Source organism: Cervus canadensis, chromosome X (genome assembly GCF_019320065.1).
Source record: "Cervus canadensis isolate Bull #8, Minnesota chromosome X, ASM1932006v1, whole genome shotgun sequence".
NCBI classification, from domain to species: domain Eukaryota; kingdom Metazoa; phylum Chordata; class Mammalia; order Artiodactyla; family Cervidae; genus Cervus; species Cervus canadensis.
Window position 1 is genome coordinate 118,922,775 of NC_057419.1, and position 27,760 is coordinate 118,950,534.

Consider the following 27,760-nt stretch of genomic DNA (forward strand, 5'->3'; position numbering starts at 1 on the left):
CCTAGAGTTAAGGGAATTAAATGAGTTAATATGTGTATATAGCACTTAGAGTAGTGATTGGCATCCAGGAATGTAAGTCATCATTGTTACTATTATTGTTAGTCTATTACGACCCTTCCTGATTTTATTTCTACCTTCTTTTATTCAGATTGAACGGCCCTAGTCTTTCCCCCTATTTTTCACTTCCACCTTCCAACACCACTTTTACAATCATTTTGGTCAATTTTCTTTTCCTAATCCAGTACCTAGTACCTTTTCCTAACCTAGTACCTTTTTTTCCCTAACCTACTACCCAATGATTCTTTCTCGAGAATCACTCTTGAAGCATACAGTACTGAAGGTACCATTAGCTTTTGGTGTCTCAAACTCACCAGACTTCTATTTTTAGGGAACATGTATGAACACTCCTAGGTCTGGGTCATAATTGTCTTTTATAAATAGTATTAGGGCATTTCCCCTAAATTAAACTGTCTTGTACTTGATCACACCATGGTTCTCCTCATACTCATACTCACACACCTCAATTCTCTGATTTTGAGATCATTCTACAACCTCACTTCTGTCTCTTTGGTATTCGACCACCTGGAAAATCTTGCTTGCATCAACCAACTTGGAGAGCCTACTGTTTTTAATCCTTCATACTGAAAAATATCTATTTTTCCATACCACTGGATTATCTGGTGGTGTGAAGGGAGTTCAGCCTTGCAATAAGATAGTCCTAGATTTAAATCCGGGGTTTGAACCTAGCCAGCTGTGTGGCCTCCTGTGAATTACCTAAACTTGCCATGCCTCAGCTTCCTCATCAGTGAAAGGTGTATGTGTGTGTGTGTGTGCGCGTGCGCACGCATATGCGAGGCATATATAGAAATAAATAATTTGGCACTGGCCTGGAAAACAGTAGGCCCTCAATAAATGCAGCTGCTTACCCTAGTACCGTGAACGTGAGTGCTGTTCCTGCTGCTGCCCCTGCCATGACTGCTCCCATTGCTGTTACTCGATACTACTGCTAGAAGGAGACCGTGGGAATACACATCAGTGGAATCTTCTCATTGACAGCTTTAGAAGCAATCCATCAGCACTGTGGTGATCTGTAACTTTGGCTTATAGTTCCCAGGTCAGGCGATACATTCCTCCAAACTGTGAGGTGGATAACATCTTATCACAGAGCTTCAGTTACACATGCTATAATTCTCTAATGTCAGAAATGAGGGTAGTTCTGGCTTTTCCTGTCACGACAATGATAAGACACTGACTCATTAAAAAATGAGTGCAGAATTCAATCTGCTTTGGAGGAAAACATTTCTTTTGTGTCAAAAGAATCCCATGTTTACAGGGAGCTTTTAAATTATTATTACCAGGAATTCATTTCCAGGGATCTCGGCTGCTTATCTAATACTAGTAATTTTTTTTTTAATATACAGTAGGAACATTTATTTTAACACTTCTAAAAGATATTTCTCCATGCCTGATGATTTGATATAAAAATCAAACCCATCATACTTTCCCCATCAGTCTCTCTACATCAAGGGCAATCAGAAATTTGTACAACATGAATATTTGCTTCTGAAACAAAAATTACAACTTAAGTGATAACAAAAATACACAAATCAACTGGACCCTAAACAAATTTCAAGTGTCATTGTAAATACCACAGTAAAGTAGCCTTTCCTTTGGTAGTTTAGTCACTAAGTCATATCTGACTCTCGTGACCCCATTGACTGTAGCCTGCCAGGCTCTTCTGTCCATGGGATTCTCCAGGCAAGAATACTAGAGTGGGTTGCCATTTCCTTCTCTAGGAGATCTTCCTGACCCAGGAATCGAACCCGGGTCTCCTACATTGCAGGCAGATTCAGCCTTTCCTTTAGTAAAGCTTTGAAATGATTAAAAAGTCCCTGCTTTTCTCAGAAGTTAGGGATATTTTCAGTAGATCTGGTAACAGCTCTGTTTGCCCCTTATCTCCTCCTTTCCTGCCCTCCATTTCCTCCAATGTATCTATCTGGACATGGAACGACAGACTGGTTCCAAATAGGAAAAGGAGTATGTCAAGGCTATATGTTGTCACCCTGCTTATTTAACTTATATGCAGAGTACATCATGAGAAACGCTGGGCTGGAGGAAGCACAAGCTGGAATCAAGATTGCCGGGAGAAATATCAATAACCTCAGATATGCAGATGACACCACCCCTATGGCAGAAAGTGAAGAGGAACTAAAGAGCCTCTTCATGAAAGTGAAAGAGGAGCGTGAAAAAGTTGGCTTAAAGCTCAACATTCAGAAAACTAAGATCATGGCATCTGGTCCCACCACTTCATGGCAAATAGTTGGGGAAACAGTGGAAACAGTGGCAGACTTTATTTTTTCAAGCTCCAAAATCACTTCAGATGGTGCCCGCAGCCACGAAATTAAAAGACACTTACTCCTTGGAAGGAAAGTGATGACCAGCCTAGACAGCATATTAAAAAGCAGAGACCTTATCTTTCCAACAAAAGTTCGTCCAGTCAAGACTATGGTTTTTCCAGTAGTCATGTATGGATGTGAGAGTTGGACCATAAAGAAAGCTCAGCACTGAAGAATTGATGCTTTTGAACTGTGGTCTTGGAGAAGACTTTTGAGAGTCCCTTGGACTGCAAGGAGAGTCAGCCAGTCCATCCTAAAGGATATCAGTCCTGAGTGTTCATTGGAAGGACTGATGTTGAAGCTGAAACTCCAATACCTTGGACACTTGATGCAAAGAGCTGACTCATTTGAAAAGACCCTGATGCTGGGAAAGATTGAAGGCAGGAGGAGAAGGGGGCTACAGAGGATGAGATGGTTGGATGGCATCACTGACTCAATGGACATGAGTTTGAATAAACTCCCGGAGTTGGTGATGGACAGGGAGGCCTGGCGTGCTGCAGTTCATGGGGTTGCAAAGAGTCGGACATGACTGAGTGAACTGAACTGAACATAGAACAGAAAGAATGCTTAAAGTTGTACAAGTTTCTTTTTCTTGATAAAAATGTTGGGAATAGAAAGGAGCATTTCTACCTAGCAAATCTTCAGTATCTTAAGTGTCCTTGAGTAAATCAGTAAATATCTCAAGCTTAGAAAATTAGGCCACTTAATCAGTTGTCTATTTATTGATTCATCCTAAATGCCACATTTTGAAGTGATTTTAAAAGTTGATTTAGTTATCTCAGTAACTTTCAAGTGACTTTGTGGTTAAATTACCTCAATTCTGAATAATTTAAAAGAAAAATATATTCAATGCTGCTTTATTTTTTGTTATTTTTCTATGATGTTGTTGGTTTTTTTTTTGCTTTGTTTTTTAATCTTTTGGCCATGCCTATGGGATCTAATTCCCATACCAGAGCTCGAACCCATGTCCCCTGCAGTGGAAGCACAGAATCTTAACCACTGGACCACCAGGCAAGTCCTATCGATGCTTTATTTTAAAAACTGAAAAATCTGGAAGAACCTGAAGTCTTCCATTTTTTCTTCCTTAAAGCCCTTGATATTAAGGGAATTGAATAAAGTATAATATACAAATGTTTACCCATAAAGTACATTTCACATGTTATTTGAATCTTCAAAAAGCCTGTAAAGATGATTTTCAACACCATTTTACAGAGGAACAAACTGAGGTCACTTGTCATTCTGAAAACAAAATGGAATCATCCTTCCTGTTCAGCTTTGGTCAAATCTGAATATTTTCTTTTTTTGTTGTCTCACTGTCATGCACAAAAACAATTTTTTAAATTTACTTTTTAATTGGCAGGAAATTGTTTTACAGTGTCATGTTGCATTTTCTTTAGTGGAAGATCTGCACAATTCTGAAGCTTACTTCTGATCTGCAGTCAAGGAAGCAACCTTTATCCAAAAGCCTGAAACTTGACCATCTTCACAACTGGCTTAAAACGCACATGGCCATTGAAAAAAGCTAGTGCACAATCACACTATTCTCAGGGTTGTTCATACAAATGGAGAACTGGAAAGGTTCTTAAAAGTCCTTTCTTCCCATCTCTCAAATGGTATTAGAAGCCCTTCTAAAACATCTATTTTTTAAAGTTCCAACTGTCAGAACCAGCCCATGTCTAGACTTTCCATCCTCCTGCCCTCCCTCTCCTCCTAGGAGGACCATTTGATCCTCAGGTATCTGCTCAGTCCCTACCCTCGAGTTTTGGACTTGGCCCTGCACCAGGAGTGATATCACCAGGTCAAGCCCTGGCATATAGGATCAGCTCCCAACTAATCTACTACTTTGTCCTGGATGCAACAGGAGTAGAGCCCTTCGTCTCAGGCCCAGGAGCACAGCTTCCTTCCAGGCTTGAGAGAAACAGAGACAAGAGAAGTTAGCAATGTGGTTCTGGCTCTGCAGTTAGACTTGGGTCACCCCTGCTCTGACACTGGGCAGCGATGTGAGCCTGGCAAGTGACTTTGATCATTCCATGCCTCAGAGGTTACTGTGAGAATCAAGCATGATAGTCCATGTTAAGCACATAACCGAGTACTTTAGCAGTGCAGAGTAGACCATAAAGTTTAGCTACCATTAATAATTGTTGTTATTTGAATTGGAGGTAGAGAGCTTGAAAACTGGGTGAGATTTGACATCATCCTTCCCATGGAATAATCTCCCTTGAAGGATAGGAAGGACCGACATACCTGGGTGATGTGTGCCTGCTAAGTTGCTTCAGTCATGCTCAACTCTGTGGGACACTATGGACTGTAGCCTGTCAGGCTCCTCTGTCCACGGGATTCTCCAGGCAAGAATACTGGAGTGGGTTGCCATGCCCTCCTCCAGGGGATCTTCCCAACCTAGAGATCAAACCTGCATCTGTTATATCTCCTGCATTGGCAGGCAGGTTCTTTACTGCTAGTGTCACCTGGGAAGCCCCAATACCTGGATAATTCCCCTTTATCTGCAGCGTCAGGGTTTCCACCTGGGATTGGTGGGTAAGGATCAGATAAGCCAGGTTTCTTATCCACAGTTTTATCTGATGCTTCCTCTGGTACTTTAAATGTAGCGGGTCACAATACTTATTTTATTGCTGGAGAAGAGATTAAGTACCAACCAGAGTCAGCTCAGGTCATGAGGTCCATTTGTGTCTATTTCAACTGTGTGATGGCTTAGGGGATTCTCTCTGTACCCCCAGGGCTCTCTCTTCAGGCTTCCAGGGTTACTTACCTACCTAGATTCAATATCTATCTCCCTGGATGGGTGAAATGCTTCTCAATGTCTCCCCTCCCTCCTTGCCACCAGACTGAGAGTTCTCCAGGGGTCACAAATTTCCCTTAGGAGAGTTCAGCCCAGTGACTTAGTGAAGGTAGCTTACTTCTAAGAAGGTAGCTTACTTCTAAGAGTAACCCTTAACATGAGATCTACCCTCTTTACTGTGGTGCTTTTGAACTGTGGTGTTGGAGAAGACTCTTGAGAGTCCCTTGGACTGCAAGGAGATCAAATCAGTCAATCTTAAAGGGAATCGGTCTTGAATATTCATTGGAAGGACTGATGCTGAAGTTGAAGCTCCAATACTTTGGCCACCTGATGGGAAGAGCCAACTCACTGGAAAAGACCCTGATGCTGGGAAAGACTGAAGGTAGGAGGAGAAGGGGACAACAGAGGATAAGATGGTTGGATGGTATTACTGACTCAACAGACATAAGTTTGAGTAAGCTCCGGGGGTTGGTGATGGGCAGGGAAGCCTAGTGTGCTGCAGTCCATGGGGTCACAAAGAGTCGGATATGACTGAGTGACTGAACTGAACTGAACAAATTTAAAAGTACTGGAGGAAGTGTTCTTGACACAAAAACTGATGGTGGTGGTGGTGGTTTAATCACTAAGTTGTGTCTGACTCTTGGGACTCCATGAACTGTAACCTGCTAGGCTCCTCTGTCCATGGGATTCTCCAGGCAAGAATACTAGAATGAGTTGCCATTTCCTTCTCCAGGGGATCTTCCAGACCCAGGAATCAAACCTGGGTCTCCTGCATTGCAGGCAGATTCTTTACTGACTTAGCTACGAGGGAAGATTATTAGTTCAAAATAAAAAAAGTGATGGATATGTTTATTACCTTGATTGTGATGATGGTTTCACTGTGTATGTGCATGTGTCCAAACTCATCAAATTATATAAAGTCAATATGTTCAGTTTTTATGTATCATTATTACACCTCAAACTTTTTTTGAGTTAGTAGCCTTTCTAGTTCCAGGTGTCCAAGTGCCCACACTGGGACCAGGATTCACTCCTTCTGTATGGGCTTCCACACCAGGACATGGTCAGCACCCATCAGACATTAAAGAATCTGCCTGCAATGTGGGGGACCTGGGTTTGATCTCTGGGTTGGAAAGATTCCCTGAAGGAGGGCATGGCAACCCACTCCAGTATTCTTGCTTGGAGAATCCCATGGACAGGGGAGCCCGGCAGGGTACAATCCATGGGGTTGCAAAGAGCTGGACATGACTGAGCAACTAAGCAGAGCGCAGCAAACACTTTGCAGCCTTCACTAATTTTACCAGCAGAGGGCACACAGCAGACATGCGCTCTCTATTGAATTATCAGTCTTGATTCCAGAGTGGTCCTCGTAGTGTTGAGCTGTTAATGCTCCAAATTAGTTCTTCACTTTCCCCTCATGGTTAAGAGGCTCTTGTCTTCTATTTCAGACGGACAGCCCAAGGACATTTACTATGTCTGGAACAGTTTCATTTATCCTAGGAAAGGATCCATCTCACCAGGCTGGATTCTGTGGTGACCTAGATCACTGATTTTGAAGGCATGGCTCAGGAAAGGTAGTTGTAGACTTTAGGATTTATCAGGATGCCTGCAGGGGTGGAGGGGGAGAGAGACACAGAGATCTGGAGGCACATCAGAATCAACTGTGCATATTAAAAAAAAAAATTCCTGGGTGTGGCCCCCAGATCTAATACATCAGAATGTCTAGGCTGGTGTCCCAGGAATCCATACTGTAACATGTTGCCATGGGATTTCATGAAGTCAGCTCTGAACCAGCACTGGGGACCTACCAATCCAGGGCAATCTCTGGTGTTCCCATCTCAGTCCTGCTACTGTAGCAACAGCCCATAGGGCCATGAGCAGTCATGGAGTCAGAAGTAGGTGTAAAGCACTGGGGCCTGGACCAGCCCTTCCTGAGGGAGCAAGGCCCCTCCCACTGAGGGAATGTGGAGGGTGGTCTCTAAAGTTAAGGTAGCAACTCTGTCCCCTCTGAGGGATTTTTTAATATTTATTTATTTGACTACGCTGAGTCAGTTACTGTACGTGGGGTCTTCAATCTTTGTTGTAGCACGCAGGATCTGTTAGTCGTGGAGTTCAAACCCTTAGTTGTGGCATGTGGGCTCAAATCCCCTGACCAGGGATTGAACCTGGGCCCCCTGCATTGGGAGCGTGGAGTCTTAGCCACTGGACCAACAGGAATGTCCCTATTCCGCCAGATGTGATCAGAGAATAGCCACTGCATTGGCCACTCACAGTGACAGGAGAAGCTGCACCTTGCTTCCCAGGGAGCTCTCAGCTTGTCTCCAAGCCCTCCATCCCCACTCTGCACTCGGGCAGGGTGGGCTGCAGGCAGCTACACTTGGGGCCCGGGTCTCTTCCCCAGCACGGCTCCAGATGGCGGTGCTTAGAGCAGCTTCTATCTCTCTGACTGAAAGGTCTTCTTGACAGAGTTCTCAGTCACATTGAGCTCAGCCAGAGCCCGTCTTCAGGCTGAGTCAGGAGCTGAGCACATGCTCAGATATTGGTGGGGGGGGGGTGGTCCTGGGGGTCCCAGTGACAAGATCCTACAGACCCAAAGGCTGAGCTGCAGAGTCCGGCCATCTGTGTGGTTCCCAGCTACCGTCCAAGCCAAGGGCATCTTAGGGACTCCTTTGGCCCAGAGCTGATGCTTCTGTCTGGCACTCGGATTTCCTGGAGGATCTGGTCAGGGGTGTCTCATTCAGGGAGGGAAGTCCTTCTCTGGCCTCCTGGATACTGAATGGCCTTCTGTTCAAGCCTCCCTGGGTTGGGGTACTGACTGGAGGGAACCTGCCATCCCCACAAGGGGAGAAATCCTGGAGCTTGAAAGGGACTTGAAAGATGGTGTAATATCATAGAAAGAGGCTAGACATGAAGTAAGACATTACTACCTTGGACAGGTCAGCACCCATATTTTTATCTGTAAAATGGAAGGTATTACCCCTATCTCATAGGGTTGAAGGAACATTAAATGAGCTAGTGAAAGAATATAAAGTGTTTCAGCACAGCGCCTGACATCCAGTCAGTATTGAAATGTTGGCAGTGACTTCTCCAGGTCCTTCCTGTCTCTGTAGCACAGGTGAAGACTCAAGGGTACAGGCCTGGAAAATGAAGGGGAACTGTAGAAGGGAGATGCTGGCCATCATGAATTGTTTCAGAGCCTCACTGGGGCTGAACAAGAAGCCTGCATCCCTTGAAGCCCCCTGCTCCTTATCACCCTCACAGCAACAAGGGTGTCACCGTTCTCTGGATTCCTGTATCCCCTTTCCTCCAGGTGCATCCTGGTAACAGCCCATTCACACGTCCTCTTGCTCAATCTATGGGAGACCTGGGGACCACCAGGCCAGCCTGCTGCTGCCAGCAGAAAGTTCTGGGGCTGGAAGACTGGGTGGAGCCTGGGGCTTCTCAGGATTCCTGGGGCCACTGTGGGGAGCCCCTGGACTTCTTGGCTGTCCCCAGGTCTCCAAGCCAGAGCAACGTCATCCTGTGTGAAGGGCCGGGATGGGGCAGGTGAGCTGCAGAGGATATAGGCAAGTAGGAGCGGAGGGGGCCTGCTTTTGGCAGCAAAACTCCCAGAGCCTTGGAGCAACCAAAAGGTAAATGTCTGGGGGCAGTTTTCAGAGTCTGACTTTTAAGTTCAGGCCCAACCAGTGTGAAAGTGGCAACCACACCCTCCTCCTTTCTGTTCCTCAAATGCACAAAGTAACTCAGAGAGTAAAGAATCTGCCTGCAATGCAGGAGACCCAGATTTGATCCCTGGGTTGGGAAGATCCCGCTGGAGAAGGGAATGGCTACCCACTTCACTATTCTTGCCTGGAGAATCCCATGGACCGAGTAGCCTGGCAGGCTACAGTCGGTGGAGTTGTAAAGTCAGAAACGACTGAGCGACTAACACTTTCACTTTCACTAACTCCTGCCTCAGGGCCTTGGCGTTAGCTGTTTCCTCTGCCTGAGGTTCCCTTCACTCATGGCTGGTTGCTTTCTTTCACTTAGGTTTCATCTCAGATGTCTTCTCTTCAAAGATGCCTCTTGTAAGCATTCCAATATGTTGCCCTCCCCCAACTCCCACACTTTCTGTCCATTTACCCCATTTTATTGCCCTTAGAGTCCTTATCACTCTGTCAAACAGTCTCATTTATATATCTCATTTCTTGTTTAGTGTCTGTCACCTTTATGAAAGTAGGATTTTATTTCATTCACCTATCTATCCCCAGGGCTGAGAACAGAAGGACTTAGTAGGTACTCAGTAAACAGTTGTTGAGTGCTGGAAAGGTGTTGGATCTAAGAGAGGCAATCCTGATGGTGAGAGAGGTTTTGGAATATTGTCATCTTGACCTTGTTAAAGCAGAAAGGAGTGTGATCAAGGTGGGCCAGGACTCAGACTAAAAGGCACCCATTAGGGTGAATGGATAAGTGTCCTCGCAGTCACTGAGAGGTGGCCTGACCCTGCAGCCAGGTCACAAGAGCCAAAAGACATCACAGCAGTCGTCCATATCCTGGAACTAGGAATTGGCTTCTGAAGTCTGAGACAAGGTCCTGGGGTGTTCCACTGGGGAGAAGCACAGTGACGAGGGTTCAGCAAGCAGCTCACCCATAGACCACAGGACCCCAGCTCCTCAGGTGAGATTCACGGGCAGAACGTTAGGTGGCAACAACTGGACAGAAAACACGGCCTTAACCAAGATTACTAGGGAGACTCCAAAAACCAGAATCCAGGCAGAAACCAAGTCATGAGAACCAGAGTGGGAGCTGGGCTGAGCCTGAGGTCAAGTGGGAATTGGGCTAGCTGGGGAATTAGCCAGTGAAAGAGGCTGTTTGGTTGGGAAACACGTCTGTGGCCCTTTGCTGTCGGGGCAGGGGGCAGAGCTGCATTTGCCTACCAAAGACAGTGCTCAGCAGCTGTCTTCAACCCTCTCCCCTCCTCTTGGGTTTCCAACAAGAGAGCTGCTTTCAACAGCACCCCTAAGCCAAAAAATCTCCCTGGGGCTGTTGTGGATATGCCTTCAGAGTGACTTTTAGTTATTTTAGCCACTGGATGAGGAGCTGTCATATCCACAGGACCTGACATACAAGAAATACCTATAGGACTTCTGCCGGAGAGAGACCAAAAGTTCCCATTGACTCAAAAAGCAATAAACTGCCCAGCCTGGGGCATGCGCCCTCTCCAATCTTGGCTCCCCATGAGAGCTGCTCGGTTGTCAGTAGGCCAGACTCCTAGCTGCCCTCCTGTTCAAGCCACAGGCTCATTCCTGCCTCCCTACCTCTGCCCACTCCCCTCTTCTTTACCAAACCAAACATTACACTTTCTTCAACAACCAAAATAAGTTCAGTGATTTTTTTTGGTGACCCTTCCATGATGTTGTATACATAATGCTCTCAATTTCCATAGCACAGTCTTATACCTGGTAATACTGTGGACTAATTTTTGTTCCCAGGTAGTTTCAGCATGTACCTTGTTCTCCCAACTAGATCAGAGTGTCCTTGAACGTAGAGGATGGATCATCCTGCTGTATTTCTTCCAGAGCACCCAGCAAAGAGCTGGGGGCATCATAGATCAATGCTAATGTGAACCCTGCCCTCTTCAAGAAAGGGCAAGGGTAAAGAAATACTTTTGGTACCCGGGGCTGCTCGGTGAAAGATGGGGAACAGGAGCTAAGGGCATGGGGAAGAACTGGGCCTGTTGGGTAACTTACACTTTGTATTTTTAAATTTGGGGAAATAAAAGAAGAGTAGCCTAATTTCAACATCCAGGGAACCTAGGAACTAATGATGAGTCAACGTCTCCTTTTAGAACTTCTCTATCCCTCCCCTTGCATTGGTTTTCAAGAACCACATACCTGGCCTGTATTCCACCCCCTCTGGGTGCTTCTGCCCACTGATGACACCATATGAGAGAATGAATTAGTCCTGAAGAAGTGACTCAAAGGATGAACATTTCAGTCGGCATAGAAGACTGATAGAAAGGGTGCCTATCTAGTAGGGTGAGCTGCCTCTTCTGCTCATCACAGTCAGAAATGTCTTCTTGGAAGAAAGCAAGACATGAAGGCATGTGATAATCTATACAAATTTTATTTTAATATCAATTTGTGTGGAAACAAGCAGGTGTCAGTGTTACGCAGGCACGGAAAAAAGGGAAAGAAAAAAACCCTCCAGTGATAATTGCTCTTGTATTTACACCATTTGGCTTCAACAGGGACAGGAAGTTTTACTGTTAGCTTCCTGTGGGAACTCCAGTTTCTGCACCTTTCCCTGCTGCCTCTCAGCATCACGATAGAGCAGGGATTTCTGAGCCTTCAATCGGCAAGCCAGGCACATGAAAATTGACTCCACATTCTGGCTCTCTTTGGGGTCCTTGGCCGACGTCTCAAATAAGAGCATGTTGTGGGCATCAGCAAATTTCAGGGCTAAGTTGGAGGGCACCTGGATCTGTTCCCTCAAGTCACACTTGTTGCCCACAAGCACTTTGGGGACTAGTGGGGGCACAGCATGCCCATTGCATTCTTGGATCCACATTTTGAGGTTGGTGAAGGATGTCATCTTCGTGACGTCGTAGACAAAGACCACAGCATGCACATTGCGGTAATAGTGCTCCACCATGCTCTTGCGGAAGCGTTCTTGGCCCGCTGTGTCCCACACCTGAACCTGGAAGACACAAACGATCGATATTTGGAGTCAGAAAAGGAAACATAAAATCGAGATAGGAGAAAACATGGTTCTGTGGCATTATAAAAATGAGGTGACAACATATATATGGAATTTAGAAAGATCGTAACGATAACCCTATATGCAAAACAGAAAAAGAGACACAGAAATACAGAACAGACTTTTGAACTCTGTGGGAGAAGGTGAGGGTGGGATATTTCAAAAGAACAGCATGTATACTATCTATGGTGAAACAGATCACCAGCCCAGGTGGGATGCATGAGACAAGGGCTCGGGCCTGGTGCACTGGGAAGACCCAGAGGAATCGGGTGGAGAGGGAGGTGGGAGGGGGGATTGGGATGGGGAATGCGTGTAGATCTATGGCTGATTCATGTCAATGTGTGACAAGACCCACTGAAGTGTTGTGAGGTAGTTAGCCTCCAACTAATAAAAAAATAAAAATTTAAAAAAAAAAAAAAATGAGGTGACAAGCCCTGACACAGGAAGTGGTTCTTTGACAAATTGGCAGAATGGTCTTTTTCAAAGTAGAGAGAGAAGTTTCTTCCAGCGTTTATTAAGTCTCTCTTAAGATTTTGAGTTGAAAATCTTAAGGTTTTTAGTTGAAAACCTAGAGTATAAATTGGTCAACTTTCCTGGAGGGCAATTTGGCAATATTATCAAAAGCTTAAAAATGTACAAAATTCTTAGAGCCTAGAATCCCATCCAGAAATCTATACAAAAGAAATAGCGAAATAGCAGATAATGTAAATAAGTAGTTGTGATATAATATACAGCATGATGCCCATAGTTACCACTGATGTATGATATATATGAAAGTTGTTAAGAGAATAAACCTGAAAATTCTCATCACAAGGAAAAACTTTCTCTTTTTTTGCTTTCTCTTTTTCTTGTATATGCATGAGATGATGGGTGTTCACTAAAGTTACTGTGGTAATCATTTCACAACATATGTAACTAAAACTATTATGCTGTATACCTTAACCTTATATAGTGATGTACATCAATTACATCTCAATAAAACTAGAGGGGGAAGCAAAAAGAGAGAGAGAGAGATGTGGTCAAAATTCTGTACAAAGATCTTAATCAATTTTTAAAAAACAGGAAACAACCTAAATGTTCACTAGGAGATAAACAGCTAAAATGCATGTGTGTATCTATATAGGTGGGCTCTTCACCAGCTGAGCCACAAGGAAAGCCCATCTACACAATGGGCTATTATGCAGCCATTAAAATACTCTTTTCAAAGAATAAGTCGTGTGGGAATTCCCTGGCAGTCCAGTGGTTAGGACTGTGCACTTTCACTGCCAAGCCCCCAGGTTTGATTCCTGGTCAGGGAACTAAGATCCCACAAGCTGCACAGCATGGCCAAAAAAGAAAAAATGGTGTAAAAATGCTCACAAGATGCAAGCTTAAAAAGGAGGATACAAAATATTTTGTAAACTATGGTCCCAATATTTTTTGAAAAAATTAAACATAGACATATGCATAGAAAAGATCAGAAGTGTACAAAACTAGAATATTAATGGTTATTTATGAATAGTGGGATTTTAGGTGATATTTATTTCCTTTTTTGTATTTTCCAAATTTTCTACTGTAAGTATATATCACTTTGGGGGTTTAAATTTTTTTGTATGACTTTTTAAAGAAAATAAAGTCAGTGTTAAAATCTCACTTTGTGGCTCAATTTATTTTAAATTCACTTCTTTCTTAGGTAAAAGGTAAATTAGCTCATTGGAATTTTCTTCTGCATCTTAGCTTTTGGGATAAAGGCCAATTAGCAACATACATAAAGATACAGTTCCCAGGGGATGCTCCGGAGTCTACACACATTCAGCCCAATCTAGTTTCCTTTATATATCCAAAGTCTTGGACAAGGGAAATCATGCTGAGAACAGCTGTCCCAAGGCCTTGTACAATTCAAAGTTATGAAAGAGAATGTGGTTATAGTCACTAATTGACTACTATGGTTCTTAAAATGAAGTATAGCCTTTATTTGGAATTAGCAGTCAGTAAGTAAAATCTAGTAAATATAATTAAATCTTTTTGCTGGGTAAACATCTTATAGGGCACTAGAGTCATCATTCTGAGCATCTATTTTCATCATCCAGGCTTTCCTTCATCTCCTTTATGGAGATGGGTGCCATGCTCCTTTGGCACGATCTTCAAGTCATCACCTTCTTCCATTCAGATTTCCATGTATTTTGGTCAGATTCTCCTCTCCTCACTTCTGGACTACAGAAAAGGCTTTTGGATTCTAGATGCCTTCACCCCAGTGGCTCTTGCATGCTGCTTTCAAATCAGCCTTCCTAAATCCCTGCTTGTATCAGCGTGTCATCCTCCTCTTCAGCCAATTCCAACAGCCCTCTACTGCATATGGCATCAAAATAGAAACATTTCTGTCTGCCACAATTCGACCCCACCCAACCTAGTTTCCAGGTACTCAGCTCCACCTGGTTCATTCTGTCCTCTGTACCTCTGGTCCTACTAGTCCACCTTCCCCTATATCAGTGGTTACCCCCAAATTGCTCTATCCAAATCCCACCCATTCTTCCAGGCTCAGCTCATATTCCACCTTCTTCCTAAAACCTTCTCCAATTTTTCAGTTCTCTTTCCTTAGGAATGTTTATTATACTTTGAGTCTCTACCACACCATTTAGAATATATTTATTTGTTCTTTGGCTTTCCCAGGTGGCTCAGTGACAAAGAATCCACCTCAGTGGTAAAGAATGCAGGAGACTTGGTTGGGTTCAGTCCCTGGGTCGGGAAGATCGCCTGGAGAAGGAAGTGGCAACCCATTCCAGTAGTCTTGCCTGGAGGATTCCATGGACAGAGGAGCCTGGCAGGGTACAATCTATGGGGTCACAAAGAGTCGGACATGACTGAAGTGACTGAGCACACACGCATACTTGTTCTCTAGTCGTTTCATCAGTGTTCTTGGCACCCCTCCAGATAGACTGTAAGCAGTCTTTTTCTGCATCAGGTCCCTCATCATCATGCTTGCCATTAATACTGTCGTCATGATCAAAAAGCAGTATTGGCCTGAATCACCAAAACTACCATCCATCTGACATCCTATGTATCTGCCAAGGATTTCAGAGACAACATTCGACTTTGGTTACCCAGAAAAACGTAAGTCCTCAAAGGCTGATTTGCTTCAGCAAGCAGAGACAGAAGGGATTCTCATTTCTTCCACCTCTCTGGTGCTCTGAGCAGGGAGAAAGAGGAGAGCAGGCCAAGAGAGGAATGGAGGTCAGTGGAAAGAGGGCAAGAATCGCCAGAGAATATCCTTATCACTTGGCTCCAGGTTTCCCCACACCTACCCTCTGGTAGTCGGTAGTCGTAACTCTTGCCTCTGAATAAGGCTGAATCCCTACCAGCCCTCAGGCGTGTGGCAGATGCTTTAACACCATGAGCTCAGGACTCTAAAAATACCTGCCACTAGCAGGAACACGGGTGGGAGTGTGTGAGGTGTTTGGGGCTGAGTAGGTTGGCTGTTTGGCTTTTCTAAGGTAGGGCTTCAGAATGATGCACGCCACCCAAGCCTGTGGAGACTTGAACCTTTGATTTGGGGGCTTGAAATTCCAACCCCTTTCTGTGGTGAGAGGGGAGCCAGGAAGCAGACTGCTCAGAGCAGAAAATCACAAGAACCAGTGCTGTGGCTTCAAGAGCCATCACAAAGCGGGAGCACGACAGTCAGGCTCTCTGGAACAGGAATGACCTCATTTTGTTTCGGGGTTTGGTGTCCCAGTCCTTCTCGGCACCCTCATAAACCCCCGGCCTCTGTTGGACAGTGAAAGCAGCTCCTCCCCCTTCGGCAGCTGGCGTTCCCTCACCCAGTGCCCCCCTCCCGCCATGGGCACAGCATCCACACGGTGGCCAGCACTGGTGCCTGCCCCTAAACCACACACATGCCCCCAGGCTCCTTTTTTTCTCTCCAAGGACCAGTGGGGTTTAGTGGAGTCAAACCAACAAGGGTGCAAATCCCAGCCCAATCACGTCCTACTAGTTAGGTGTCCTCAGGCAAGTTACTTTATCTTCACCGTCCTCCTCTGGAGACTAAGGATAAACACAGCAGTCCTGTAGGGATGCTGTGAGGATTAGCATCCTCATAAGTACACGACACAGTGCCCAATACAGTCCCCCTTCATCCCTGGCCCGAAACCGCCACCACCAAGTCTGGCCAGACAGCTCATTGAGTGGGTGCCCTTGGCAATGCAGCAGTGGATATGGAATTGGGAGACGTGGGTTCCAGCCCCTCCTCTCACTAACTAAGTCAATGACTAGGCAAAGGAAATAACATGCGAGAAAGATCTTTTGCACAATACAAAGTGTTCTGCAAATACTAGTTGTTGCCATTGTCTCAGGGGCCCCATAAGCCCTGTCCTAGTAGCATTGCTCCTTTAATCCATTGGTTCTCATCTTGGAAAGCAAGATGAGACAGCTTGGCTGCTTTTTCTTCTTTTTTTTTTTAGCTTGGCTTCTTGATGATGAGCTAGAGCCAAGGCAAAGGCAATCAGTGGGGAGGGGGAAGAAAGAGGAAGGCGAGCAACATGCCCTGGTGGCTGGGGTCGGGCCCAAAGTGATGGGGACACTGGAGGAGCATCGAGGGGCACAGGGGAGCTGCCAAAGGTACCTCTAGCCTTGTAAACCATTTTCCTGGGGCTACGGCTGCCTGAGCAAATCCTTCACCCCCTGCATGTGCTCTTAGGTGACTCAGGTATTTCTTTTCCCTAGAGAAGATATCTGGTATCTTTCTACACATGAGGTATGAGGTATGAATATCCTTCTGTTGGAGGCCGGTGGGGGAGGGTAGAAATGGAGAAAGGGAGAAAGTATATCTGTAATCTTTGGAGGATGCCCGAGGGGGTCACGGGGAAAGTTTAAGACAAGTCTTTCTTCAGCGAGCTGGACCATCCCATCTGCGTCTAAGATACACCCAGCTTCACATGCCAGGCTGACACAGAGAATAGCAAAGGCAGACGGAGAGACAAAGAAACTCACACACAGCAAGAGAGGCAGCAATGGAGACAGAAAAACGACCAAACTGATGGCTAATTAACCATTAAGCTAACTGGCAGAAGATAGAAGCTCAGAAGCCCTAAGGAAGACATGATGTCATTCTGACTGCAGGCAGCTTCTGAGGGAACACTTAGTTCACCCTCCATCCACTCGGTAATGTAACACACACGAGGGTGTTTTTCCAAGTGAGTTCGGGGGAAGAGAAATCCACAGTCTTGAGCGGCACCTGCCCTCAGCCACGGCTGACCACAGAATGCCTGGTCCAGAGGCTAGGGCAGAGGGTGTGCCTGGCGTGTAGGAGGAACCCAACTGCACAGGAGAAGATGCTTCCATAAAAATCTACAAAGAGGGGCTCAAAAATTAGAACTGAGCCTCCCTTCTACTACCTCCCCACCCCCAAACACCCAGTCCTATTTGGCATTTTCCAATGCTTTTAGACTGAGACAGGCGCCATATGTGTTAGCTAAACCTGTAAGACGACAGACACTCAATGTTCATTCAAGGAAGTTCCACCCTTCCCTTGGGGGCTGGGGGAGGCCTCCATCCTTCCTAGGCTGATGTCAAGAAGGCCTGTCAATTTTCCCCTATGATGTCTCACCGTATCCCTGTCCCAGGTAACTTTGTGGGTTGGATGGACCACGGGGCTGGCCCAGTGTGGGGATTTACGGACTTTTCCAAGCCAGGCAGCACAGTATGTGGTAAGAGCACCAACAAGGGAATTAGGAGACCTGAGCTGTAGGCCGGGCCCTGGGTGATCTTGGGTAAGTCACTTTCCCTCTCTCAGCCTGAGTTTCCTCTCTGTAAAACAAGGAAGTTGGATTAGAGATGCTCTGAGGTCTCGTCCATCTCTGAACATTCTCTGATTCTTACACTCAAGGTAAGACAGTCAAGGGGCAGAAAGGAAAACCTAGGTACTCAGCACAATGCCTGCAGTGCAGCTGAAGGGGGCGTTCTTGAAGGCTCATGGGTCCAGGGGCTGAAACCCTGGGCCCCCGGGATCCCATGAGGCTGGCTGCCTGGCATGCCACCTCCCCCTGCGCACAATCCCTCCCAGCCAGATATTGCCCGACTGGAGGAGAGAGCAGTGACAAAATGCGTGGGCTCTGAATTGAGGTTGAAAGCTGGCCCTATCACAGGGAAGGCAGGACAGTGAGATGGCGCAGTGCTGGGGCTCCAGGGTCAAAGACGGAAGCTCAGATCCACGTGCCTTGGGGCAAGTTATTTCATCTCTCTAACTTTGGTCTCCTTATCCATAAAACAAGAACAGTAATAATAGTCCTAATTTCACAGGGCTGCTGAGAAGATCAAACAAGATAGTGCATGGAAAGTGTCTAGCCTGGGCTCTTTGTTTCTTCAATAAATAGAAGTTGCTGTTGTTGTTATTATGATTATTGCTGACTCGCTGTAGGCTTTTCTTGATGTTCTTGTGAATCAGGAAATACTGGATTATAAATGTCGTGAGGGGGTGGCAGACACATAGATTGCCGACACCAAATGGGGCTTTAAGGCCCTACAGATGGCACTGGCATTTTGTCTGGTGTTGTAGCTTGTTTGTTTGTTTTTTGGCCATGCCTTCTGCCATGCAGGATCTTAGTTCCCCCACCAGGGACTGAACCTGGCCCCGCCTCCATTGCGAGTGCAAAGTTTTAACCACTGGACCACCAGGGAAGTCCCAGCACTGCCATTTTAGAGCGTGACAGCCTTCTCCTGCTGAACCTGTGGTCTAGGGCTGCCTCAGTTTGGGGACTTTTCTCTCTCTCCCCAAAAGAGAAGCCTTTGACAGTCACCTCCTAGCATGGGTTTGGCACCTGTTCCTTGAGACACTTCAGGCCAGCCAGAGTCTGGGGCAAAACTGTCTCCCCTGGAGTGTCTCTGCTAGCTGCTGCGCTCTGCCATCTCCCCAAAGACACTCCGGTCTCACCTGCCAGCTTGGGCCCTGGGCTTGCAGCAGCCTTGCTGGAGGCAGGGTCCCCATCCCGCTGCTCCCACACCCTACCCTGAGCCTCTTCAGAATCTGTACTCAGAGGGCTTGTCCATGAGCAGTGTCACAAGGTTTCGTCCTCTTGAAAATATCATCTTCCCAAAAAAGCCTGTATTAAGCACTTATCTGCACGTGGTGCTGTGCTGGGCTCCATCTCTTGTGAGTCACACTGTCACAGGCTCTGCCCTCTGGGAAAAGGTCCGGAATCTTTGGCGGACACTGTAAAATCCAGTTTGACTAAGTACTGGATGTTAGAAGGGAAGGAATCTTTGCAAAATCTCCCCCAAGGCCATTGGGCAGTGACCCTCTTCCACTCGTTTTCACCTTCCACTTTCTGGCTTCCTCCTCTCCTCTCCCCGTCTTCTCCTTTCCTAGACTCCCAAACACTTCCTTTTTCCTTCATCTAAATTTCAAGTGGACTTCTTTACCCCTCTCTTAAATGTAAACGACTCTTTGGCTCAATGTGACATGATGTTAAACAAGCGATAGCATTAAATTCAAAAGGTTTTGAGGGTTTAAGAACACACCCATAAGTATATTTCTATTTTAGATGTTAAGAGGCATGTTTTAGAAATTCCAGAGTCTTACAACCTTACATTAAAGAAGTCCTAGCCAAACAGACATTGACATAAGAGCCCTAGGGAAGGATGGAGACAGATACCTACTTTGACTTTTAAAAGGAAATGTAGAAATCCCCCCACTCCCGTCCCCCACCCCCATCCCACCACCTGGCAAAATGAGAGGGGCAAAAAAGATCACTATTTCAAAACAGTACCCTATTTTCCTGATCCTGGGGTCAGTTGTTCTCAAGAGCACTCCCTTATCAGTACTGAGCTGCCTATCTTCCTGACATCAAGTGCCTTGGACCAGTCTCTGAAGCCATTTTAAAACCTGTTCATTTTAATAACGAAGGAGTCAGGAATCTTGTACGGTTTAGAGCATTTCATCACCCTCCCCAGTTACTCAGCCCTTCTCTCTACATCATTCAGAAGAGAGGTCCTGTGGTCATTTGGGCTGTTTGCCCAATGGAAAGGGAGGGTTAACTTCACCTGACAGTGTCTGACCATAGGCTTGAGAAAAGGCCAGCTGTGGCTCTAGAGGAGTTGGTCTTTAGTGCCCAGTGCCTTTCGAGGTGTCTTTTCTGCTCATAACCCTGTCCCCTCTGCTCCCCTGACACATGAAGCTGCCCTTGCCATGTCCTCCCTCCCTCCATCTTCTGCACATTGAAATATTCCTGTCCTCTTGAGTTTCTACCTTTTCCGATCTGAAAGTGAGCACAAATGGTCAGACAAGAATATCTGTACTTATTGACAAACTAATGAGAGGGGAGCACCAAGACACTTTCCTGAGCCTAAGTCACATAAGTCACTCTGCATCTTTACAAAGGCCCACTGAAGACAATACCAACAGAATGGGTAACAGGCATTAGGTACCCCAGACAAATAAAGAAGCTATCATTTGAGGGGTGCTCTTCCAAAAGAACTAGTTTTATCTGTTATGAAGTGCGGGCAGGTAACCCTGTGTCAATTTCTTTCAAAGGGCTCATGGCTTTGTGCCAGAACCACTGCACACCACTCCTATTCCAAACCAGCCCTAATCTCAACTATAAATTTTAATTTAAAATACAGTACTTTTCATTCTTTATGGATTTCCGTCCCCCACCCCCACCCCACCGCGGCCTGCCCACTGCCAAGGCCTGAGGGCTTAGCCAAAGCAGATTTGTGCAACCTATTGGCACTCAGGAGGTAGAAGAGACCTCAAGATACGTGAAGTGCTTTGGGATCCATTCCACAGACCAGGACGGAGATCCCTCATACCTCCCTCTGCCCACAGGTGCCGCTGCTCCCGGCTCAGGGTCCAGGATGGGTTTGAACCTTTTCCTGGCAGGAGCTGTCAGGCAAGGGCAAAGGGCATGAATGCAACCACTCCCTCCAGCCCTCAAAAAAAAGGGGGGGGGGTGAGGTGGGAACTGGGCCACTGAGAGAGGTGAAAAGGGATGAGGACTTGCGGAGGGTCTTAGGCTCAGCAAGCGGCGACACAACCACACGCTGGATATTTACAACCACGAGAGCGATACCTCTGGCAAGACCCCCTCCCAGATCCCTCCCTTTCTGGACCTGACCGTCTGAATCACCTTGATCTTCTCGCCCTCGATTTCCACCGTCTTCTCCCTGAAGTCAACGCCGATGGTGGCTTCAGTCTTGTCCGGGAAGGTACCCCCGCAGAAGCGGAAGGTCAAGCAGGTCTTGCCCACGTTGGAGTCCCCGATCACTATGATTTTGAAGATGCGAATCTGCACGTACTGGTCCAGCGACGAGTCCAGCTCCAGGGAGGCCAGGCCAGCGGCCGAGGCGGGCTGCAGGTTCCCATGGCCCAGGATGGGCTGCGCCATCTCCCCCGGACCAGACCGGGCCCCAACCCCCCTCGATGGCTCCACACAAAGAAAACGGCCACGTTAGTGCGCTCGAGGCGAGCGAGCTTTGTGCGTGTGTATGTGTGTGCGTGCGTGTCTGTGAGTGTGTGCCCGCGCGTGTGTGCGTGCGCCGACAACGTGTGTGCGCGCGCGCGCGCGTGAAGGGGGTGCCTCTCACCCCAGCCCCCCTCCTCCAGCGCACCCTCCTAGCAGCTCAGAGACAGCGACACAAAAGCCGGGGAGGGGAGGAGAGATGGAGGAGAGATGGAGGAGAGCCGGCAAGCCTTCTCCTTGCGCCTGTGTCCTCCGGCTTGCGATCCTAAGGCGCTCCCCAGGCCGCCTCTGCCAACACCGCGCCTTTGCATAAACCCTCCCCTGCCGGGACCCCAGGGACACACCGGAGGGAGGAAGCCTAAGGAGGAGAGGGTGGGTGGGGAGATCCGCACACACCAGCTCGGGATGGTCTTCCTTTTTCCTTGCCCCTATTTATTTTATAGCTTTCGGGCTCCCCACTCCCACTTTCTCAGAGCGCTCGGGGTCAGCGGGCTGGGAGCACAGCTGGGGAGGACAAAGAGAGCTGCACCCTCGGGCGTCTCTAGAGCACTTTGGCCCCCGAGCGACACTACTCGGCGGGGGTGGGATGTGGGGCGAAGACACCTCTTTCACCTCTCCAGCAGCGGGCAGCTGTGCCCCGCCTCCGCGGCCCCCTCCCAAGTCTTAAGATAAAGGGATGCCCTGTCTTATTGAGAAAGCAGGTGCGCTCGCGCGCCCCGGGGAGCCGGGGAGGGCGCTGCCAAGACACGCCAGGGGTTGTGGGGGCCCGCGCAGCTGAGAGGGGGAAGGCAGGGGCACGGGTGTGCGTGTGTAGGGCGAGTTACTGTTTCTGTCACAGACTTGCCAGATGTAGGGGGGCGCGTGCCAGGCGCCAACCTCCCCTCATCACACCACGAGCACCCATCCTCTGAATGTTCAGGAGAGTGGCTCCCATTGGCTGCTGCGGTCGGTTGTGTTTGGCTGGCCAATGGGGAAGGCCCGCCGCGGCAGAGGGCCGGTATGTGGGGTAAGAGAAGGGGGAAGCTAGTGCTGGCAGCTTCAGCAAAAGGGGACTTTGTTTCCGGGGCTAACCGTGACAGGTCCAGGTGGAGGGATCCTGGGACATGGCGTAAACCTCACAGTGTCTTGCACTCCTGGGCTCTCCATAGAATCACAAACCCTTGCAGAATGGTGGCGTTTCAAAAGGAAGTGGAAACCCCTAGGAGCGTTCACCCCTCTGCAACTGAATGTAGAACAAAGTGGTTGGGTCTAATTTGCCAGAAGCCTAGATTATGCTTGGAAGATGATAAATGAACAGAACTTTCTTACGGAATTGGGGGCAGCTTCCCAAGGCTTAATAAGCATCACACATCTTGGTCAAGACCAATTCCCTCTGCCAAAAGTGATTTGCAGGTTCAGAATTTGTTTGACATCAACTCTACTGAGGTACAACTTACATACAAGAAAATGTGCCCGTTTACATTTCCTTTTAAGACTTTATCCCTCCTCCTGCATATGACATGAAGGTATTAATGACACATACCAAGAGCACCGACTTCCGAGTTCTTTGCTAATGCCATCAAGGTCAGGGATTCCAGAAGCACACGTGAGTTGCCATCTTATTTGGGTGTGAGGTTGAGCGGCAGAAGAGACAAACAGGACTAAATCCATTCCCACCATAAGGAAAACAATTCAGAGCATCAGTGACAGATCTGTAAGCAAATTGCAATGTGACTGCTCAGCCATTTCCACGTTACTCAAAATGGCTGGGAAAATGGAGTCTTCTAGTTAGTAAACTTTTTAAGCTGAGTTAGCAGATATATTTATAGCTAACTCTTTTAGCACATATGTGGGTCACCCATTTCTAAAACCCTAGATTATACTATTCAATGTTAAAACCATTTCGAGAAGGATTTAACCTTCATTGACTAATCCAAGGTCATCATTATGAATACCTATTATCATTGTATAGTGTGAATAGCAATCCTCATTGTATTTTGTTTTTGATTGGTTGAAGTCTAAATAGCTTGCCAGATAATTCTCCTCTGTATTTGAAGCTAATGCTCCTGGTGATCATTATCTACAGAAGAGTAGCTATTTTAAAAAAGAGAGAGAGAGAGAGATAACTATTAACTAGATTTCCCAGGTGGTACAGTGGTAAAAGAATCCACGTGCCAATGCAGGAGACCTGGCATCCATCCCTGGGCATCCATCCCCTGGAGAAAGAAATGGCAACCCATTCCAGTATTCTTGCCTGGAAAATCCCATGGACAGAAAAGCCTGGCAGGGTGCAGTCCATGGGGTCGAAAACTGTCAGACACAACTGAGAACGCATGCGCGCAAACACACACGGATATATCCAGGAGGTAAGAGTGAAAGTAAGTTCTGCTAATTATACCCATAATTAATGCTAACTTTCTGTGAGATATAAAAAATATTGCATCCACATAAGATTATTTAGACGCATGCCTCCAGCAAAAACTTGTCACTGAGTCTGAGAGCTCTCATTATATTTGTAAGGTAGAAACATTGATTTCTGGGAATGTGGTATATCAAATGGGCACATGCCCTAATAAAAAGTCTGTGAAGTGAGATTTTGAGGAACTTTCACTCGTATTTTTGGAGTTACTCAATATGTGTACATTGTTTTTGCCCCCCCCCAAAAATGATAAAATATCATTTTTTTATTAAGAGGCCAAGAAAAGTACCTCATTGCACCTATTGCAAAAGTATTAATTATCTAGGGTGAAACAGATCACCAGTCCAGGCTGGATGCATGAGACAAGTGCTCGGGCCTGGTGCACTGGGAAGACCCAGAGGAATCGGGTGGTGAGGGAGGTGGGAGGGGGGATCAGGATGGGGAATACATGTAAATCCATGGCTGATTCATGTCAATGTATGACAAAAACCACTACAATATTGTAAAGTAGTTAGCCTCCAACTAATAAAAATAAATGAAAAAAAGTATTAATAACTAAGCTGTGCAATGCCTTTTAAAAGATAATTTTATTTATTTTTGGCTGTGCTGGGTCTTCCTTGCTGCCTGGGCTTTTCTCTAGTTGTTGTGAGTGGGGGCTACTCCCTAGTTGTGGTGCGCGGGCTTCTTACGGCTGTGGTTTCTCTTGTTGCAGAGCACGGCCCTAGGGCATGTGGGCTTCAGCAGTTGCAGCACTGGGGCTCAGTAGTTCTAGCTCGTGGGCTCTAGAGCACAGGCTCAATAGTTGTACACACAACTTAGCTGCTCCCGGCCTGTGGGCTCTTCCTGGATCAGGGATCAAACCCCTGTCTCCTGCATTGACAGGCAGATTCTTTACCACTGAGCCCCCAGGGAAGCCCTGCACAATGTCTTTTTGTGTTAATGTTGCATCACTAAATGATTGCCTTTCAAATACACTCAATTGTTTTCATAGGTACCTGGTTGTCAAGATTTTGAGTGTTTTCCAAAGTTTCTTTCACCACCAGATAGGATTAACTTTGTATTTAATCAATCCTTGTTCATTACTGACTTTTAGAAATAGTAATAAATGTCAATGTCTGCAAGGCCTTTTTTTTTCATTTATTTTTATTAGTTGAAAGCTAATTACTTTACAATATTGTAGTGGTTTTTGCCATACATTTCTTATCCATTCGTCTGCTGATGGGCATCTAGGTTGCTTCCATGCCCTGGCTATTATAAACAGTGCTGCAATGAACATTGGGGTACACATGTGCAAGCCCTTTAAATATGAAATAAAGAGAAATTTTTTACCTTATTGGGGAATTGATATTTTCAATATTTATCCCCCTCAAACAGCCCTACTTTAAAAGTCAGCTATTACCTGCACTTCTGGACATTAACCTATTCTTAATGAGGATGGGGACCCTGAATCATTTTCTCCCAATAAATATTGTTTCCTGGGTTAAACTTCCTAAAACGATGTTGTAATTTCATTCTTGATCCCTAATTCCACTAAAAATGATAATTTTATCACCTACAATATTAGGGCCAAACTTTTTTGCCTGTTTGAATCTGGCCCCACCACATTCACCTGTCCTTATTTACTTCCTAGTATGTACTCGCTGCCACTGTCCCATGAAAATGTGGTGGGTTTTGTTTGTTTTATTCTTCCAAGCATTTTAAATGGCATGGTGCTTCCTCTAAGATACTTTACAAATATTAGTTCATTTAATCTTCACAACAACCCTATGGGATTGGTAGATGAGGAAAGTGAGGCATAAGTGACTTGCCCCAAGTGGCAGAGCCAGGATTCAAACCTGGAGCAGACTGGATCCAAATTTAATGATGCTTCACCACTGAAAATATTACTTTTGGTCCAAAGTATTCACCATCTGAAACATCATTCCTTCTCCTCCACTGTCTATGTTAAGTTTACTATTCATTCTTCAAGACAGAGCTCAAGTAACACTTTTTACATGAAGTCCTTCATTAGCTATTCCATCCTGTACTATTTTCTCTTGCTCTGGCACTACATCAGATGTTATTATTTAAATGACCAATATATGTCATCTCCCAACTAGACAGTGACCACTTCCTATACTTTTCATATCCTCCAGAGCTTCTTTCATGGCACAGTCCAAGTGGCAAATGCTCAATAAATACTTGTTAAATGAACATGAAACTCAAGGGGGTGGGGAGGGAGGCTCAAGAGGGCAGGGAGACATATATATATATATATATATGGCTGATTTAAGTTGTGGTACAGCAGAAACTAACAACACTGTAAAGCAATTATATTCCAATGTTATATTCATATAATAAATTTACTTATTGTATTTATTATATTTCATTGTTATGAATAATATTTCATTATTAAATGCATTATATTTATTTATATGGTAAAGCAATTATATTTCCAATTATATGCCAATTAAAAATATGTAACTCAAAACTTTGAAAAAGGCATATGTTTTGCATACTGCAAAAAATATATTTTTACATTTGGTGGATTCAAATCACCTATTTACATTCAGTCCCTCATCCTACTCCTCCCATAATTCTTAAAATCCTGCTTAGGATTTCTCTCACAGAAAGTTTGTGAAACACGAACTCTTTGCCAGCATCCTGCCCTCAAGCATGGAAGCCATAATAAGCAGGAGACTATCCGCAGCACCGGGGACAGCGTCTAAGACACAGTACTGCACGACGACAGATTTGGGAAAGAGAGCCCGTAATGATTCCTCCTCCAGAAAACAAGGGCTGGGTGGGAAAGCGCCAGCAACTTGTAAAAGCAGGAAGTCCACTCCGAATCTGCATAGCCAGGTGCCTCGGCTGGACCTCCGCAAAGACTGGAAGTGGACTACCGTCAGAGAATCCGGAAGGCTTAGGACCTAGTAATCAGTGGCTTAAACAGAAGAACAAACTGTGCTGGGGCCACGCTTTGTGAGGTGCCGTTACAGGTTCCCGCTATCGACACAGCGGCAGCAGCGGCCACCGCCTTCCAGCAAAGCGGCCTCACCGGTCCCTCCTCAGACAGCTTTCTGAGCTCGCCTAGCGGAACGCAGTGCCCCCAGCCCTTGGAAACTTGCAAGCAACTCCGCCTGGGGTCTTGCCAAGCGTTCGGACAGCTAGGCGCCTGCGCCCAGCTCCTCCCCGTGCGGACCAATCGCAACGCTGCGCGGAGCGCCACGCCTGCGCAGTAGGCCTCCAGCCGCGCTTCCCCTTCCCCAGCTCCGGCAGGCCGGCTTAGCTGGCCAATGCACACCCGGAGCTGGGAGGAGGAGCCTGCGTAGAGTGCGTGTGAAGGGAGCTGGGGGAGCGGGTCAGGGCCCAGGGTGTCTGACCCGTTGGTACGTGCGTAAGAAGAAAGGAGAGGAGGAGCAGGTCCAGGGGAGCGGTTGCCGAAATGTTCCGGTGTGGAGGCCTGGCAGCGGGTGCTTTGAAGCAGAAGCTGGCGCCCTTGGTGCGGACAGTGTGCGTCCGAGGCCCGAGGCAGAGGAACCGGCTCCCAGGTGACTGACCCATCCCAGGCAACCCCCACCTTGAAGACCAAGGGCCTGGGTTCCACAGGCTCCCTGTGCCGCTCAGGGCTCCCCCACCCCACCCCCATCCCTGGGGAAAAAAAAAAAACTACGCACACTCACGATCGATCGTGTGAATTCCGAATTGGCGGGATCCAAACCGTGAGTTTCGCAAGCCGAGCCGACCTGACCTTCAAAGGATCTGAGCCCGGTAGTCGGCTTGAGGCCTCTTCCTGTGAGGGTTGGCTGTCCAGGGATAACAGAAGAGCTGGCTGACTTTTATTGTCCAGTGCCACCTCCCGGCCACCCCCAGTTCGCCTTTTTAGAGCAGTGAGGTCAAGTAGACTTTGTCATTTATCGATTTGTGGGACTTGAAGCAGGACACAAGCCCTGCGCTTCAGTTCTTCTGTAAGTGAGCATATAACCTGCTTACCTTCCAAACCCCAGATGAGAGTCACAGGTTTGAG

General features: G+C 46.6%; 2 protein-coding genes and 1 long non-coding RNA gene across 3 annotated transcripts in view; 1 reads left to right on the forward strand and 2 right to left on the reverse strand.

Moving 5' to 3' along the window:
- Positions 1-11,279: 11,279 nt before the first annotated feature.
- RAB33A (RAB33A, member RAS oncogene family) lies at positions 11,280-21,937 on the reverse strand. The gene is made up of 2 exons (XM_043460144.1): positions 21,024-21,937; positions 11,280-11,868 (listed from the first exon to the last, which is right to left on the reverse strand). The coding sequence occupies exons 1-2, from the start codon at positions 21,279-21,281 to the stop codon at positions 11,413-11,415; spliced, it is 714 nt and encodes a 237-aa protein (XP_043316079.1). The 5' UTR covers positions 21,282-21,937; the 3' UTR covers positions 11,280-11,412.
- An 875-nt stretch (positions 21,938-22,812) lies between these two features.
- On the reverse strand, positions 22,813-27,542 carry LOC122436018. Its single transcript, XR_006267798.1, has 2 exons — positions 27,417-27,542; positions 22,813-22,996 (listed from the first exon to the last, which is right to left on the reverse strand). It is a non-coding gene; the product is annotated as an uncharacterized LOC122436018 (long non-coding RNA).
- The window catches only part of AIFM1 (apoptosis inducing factor mitochondria associated 1), a 28,540-nt gene continuing 27,768 nt past the window's right edge, over positions 26,989-27,760 (forward strand). The window contains exon 1 of the mRNA XM_043460143.1: positions 26,989-27,284. Within this exon, the coding sequence (XP_043316078.1) occupies positions 27,179-27,284 (106 nt within the window). The 5' untranslated portion in view covers positions 26,989-27,178. The remainder of the gene's footprint in view (positions 27,285-27,760) is intronic.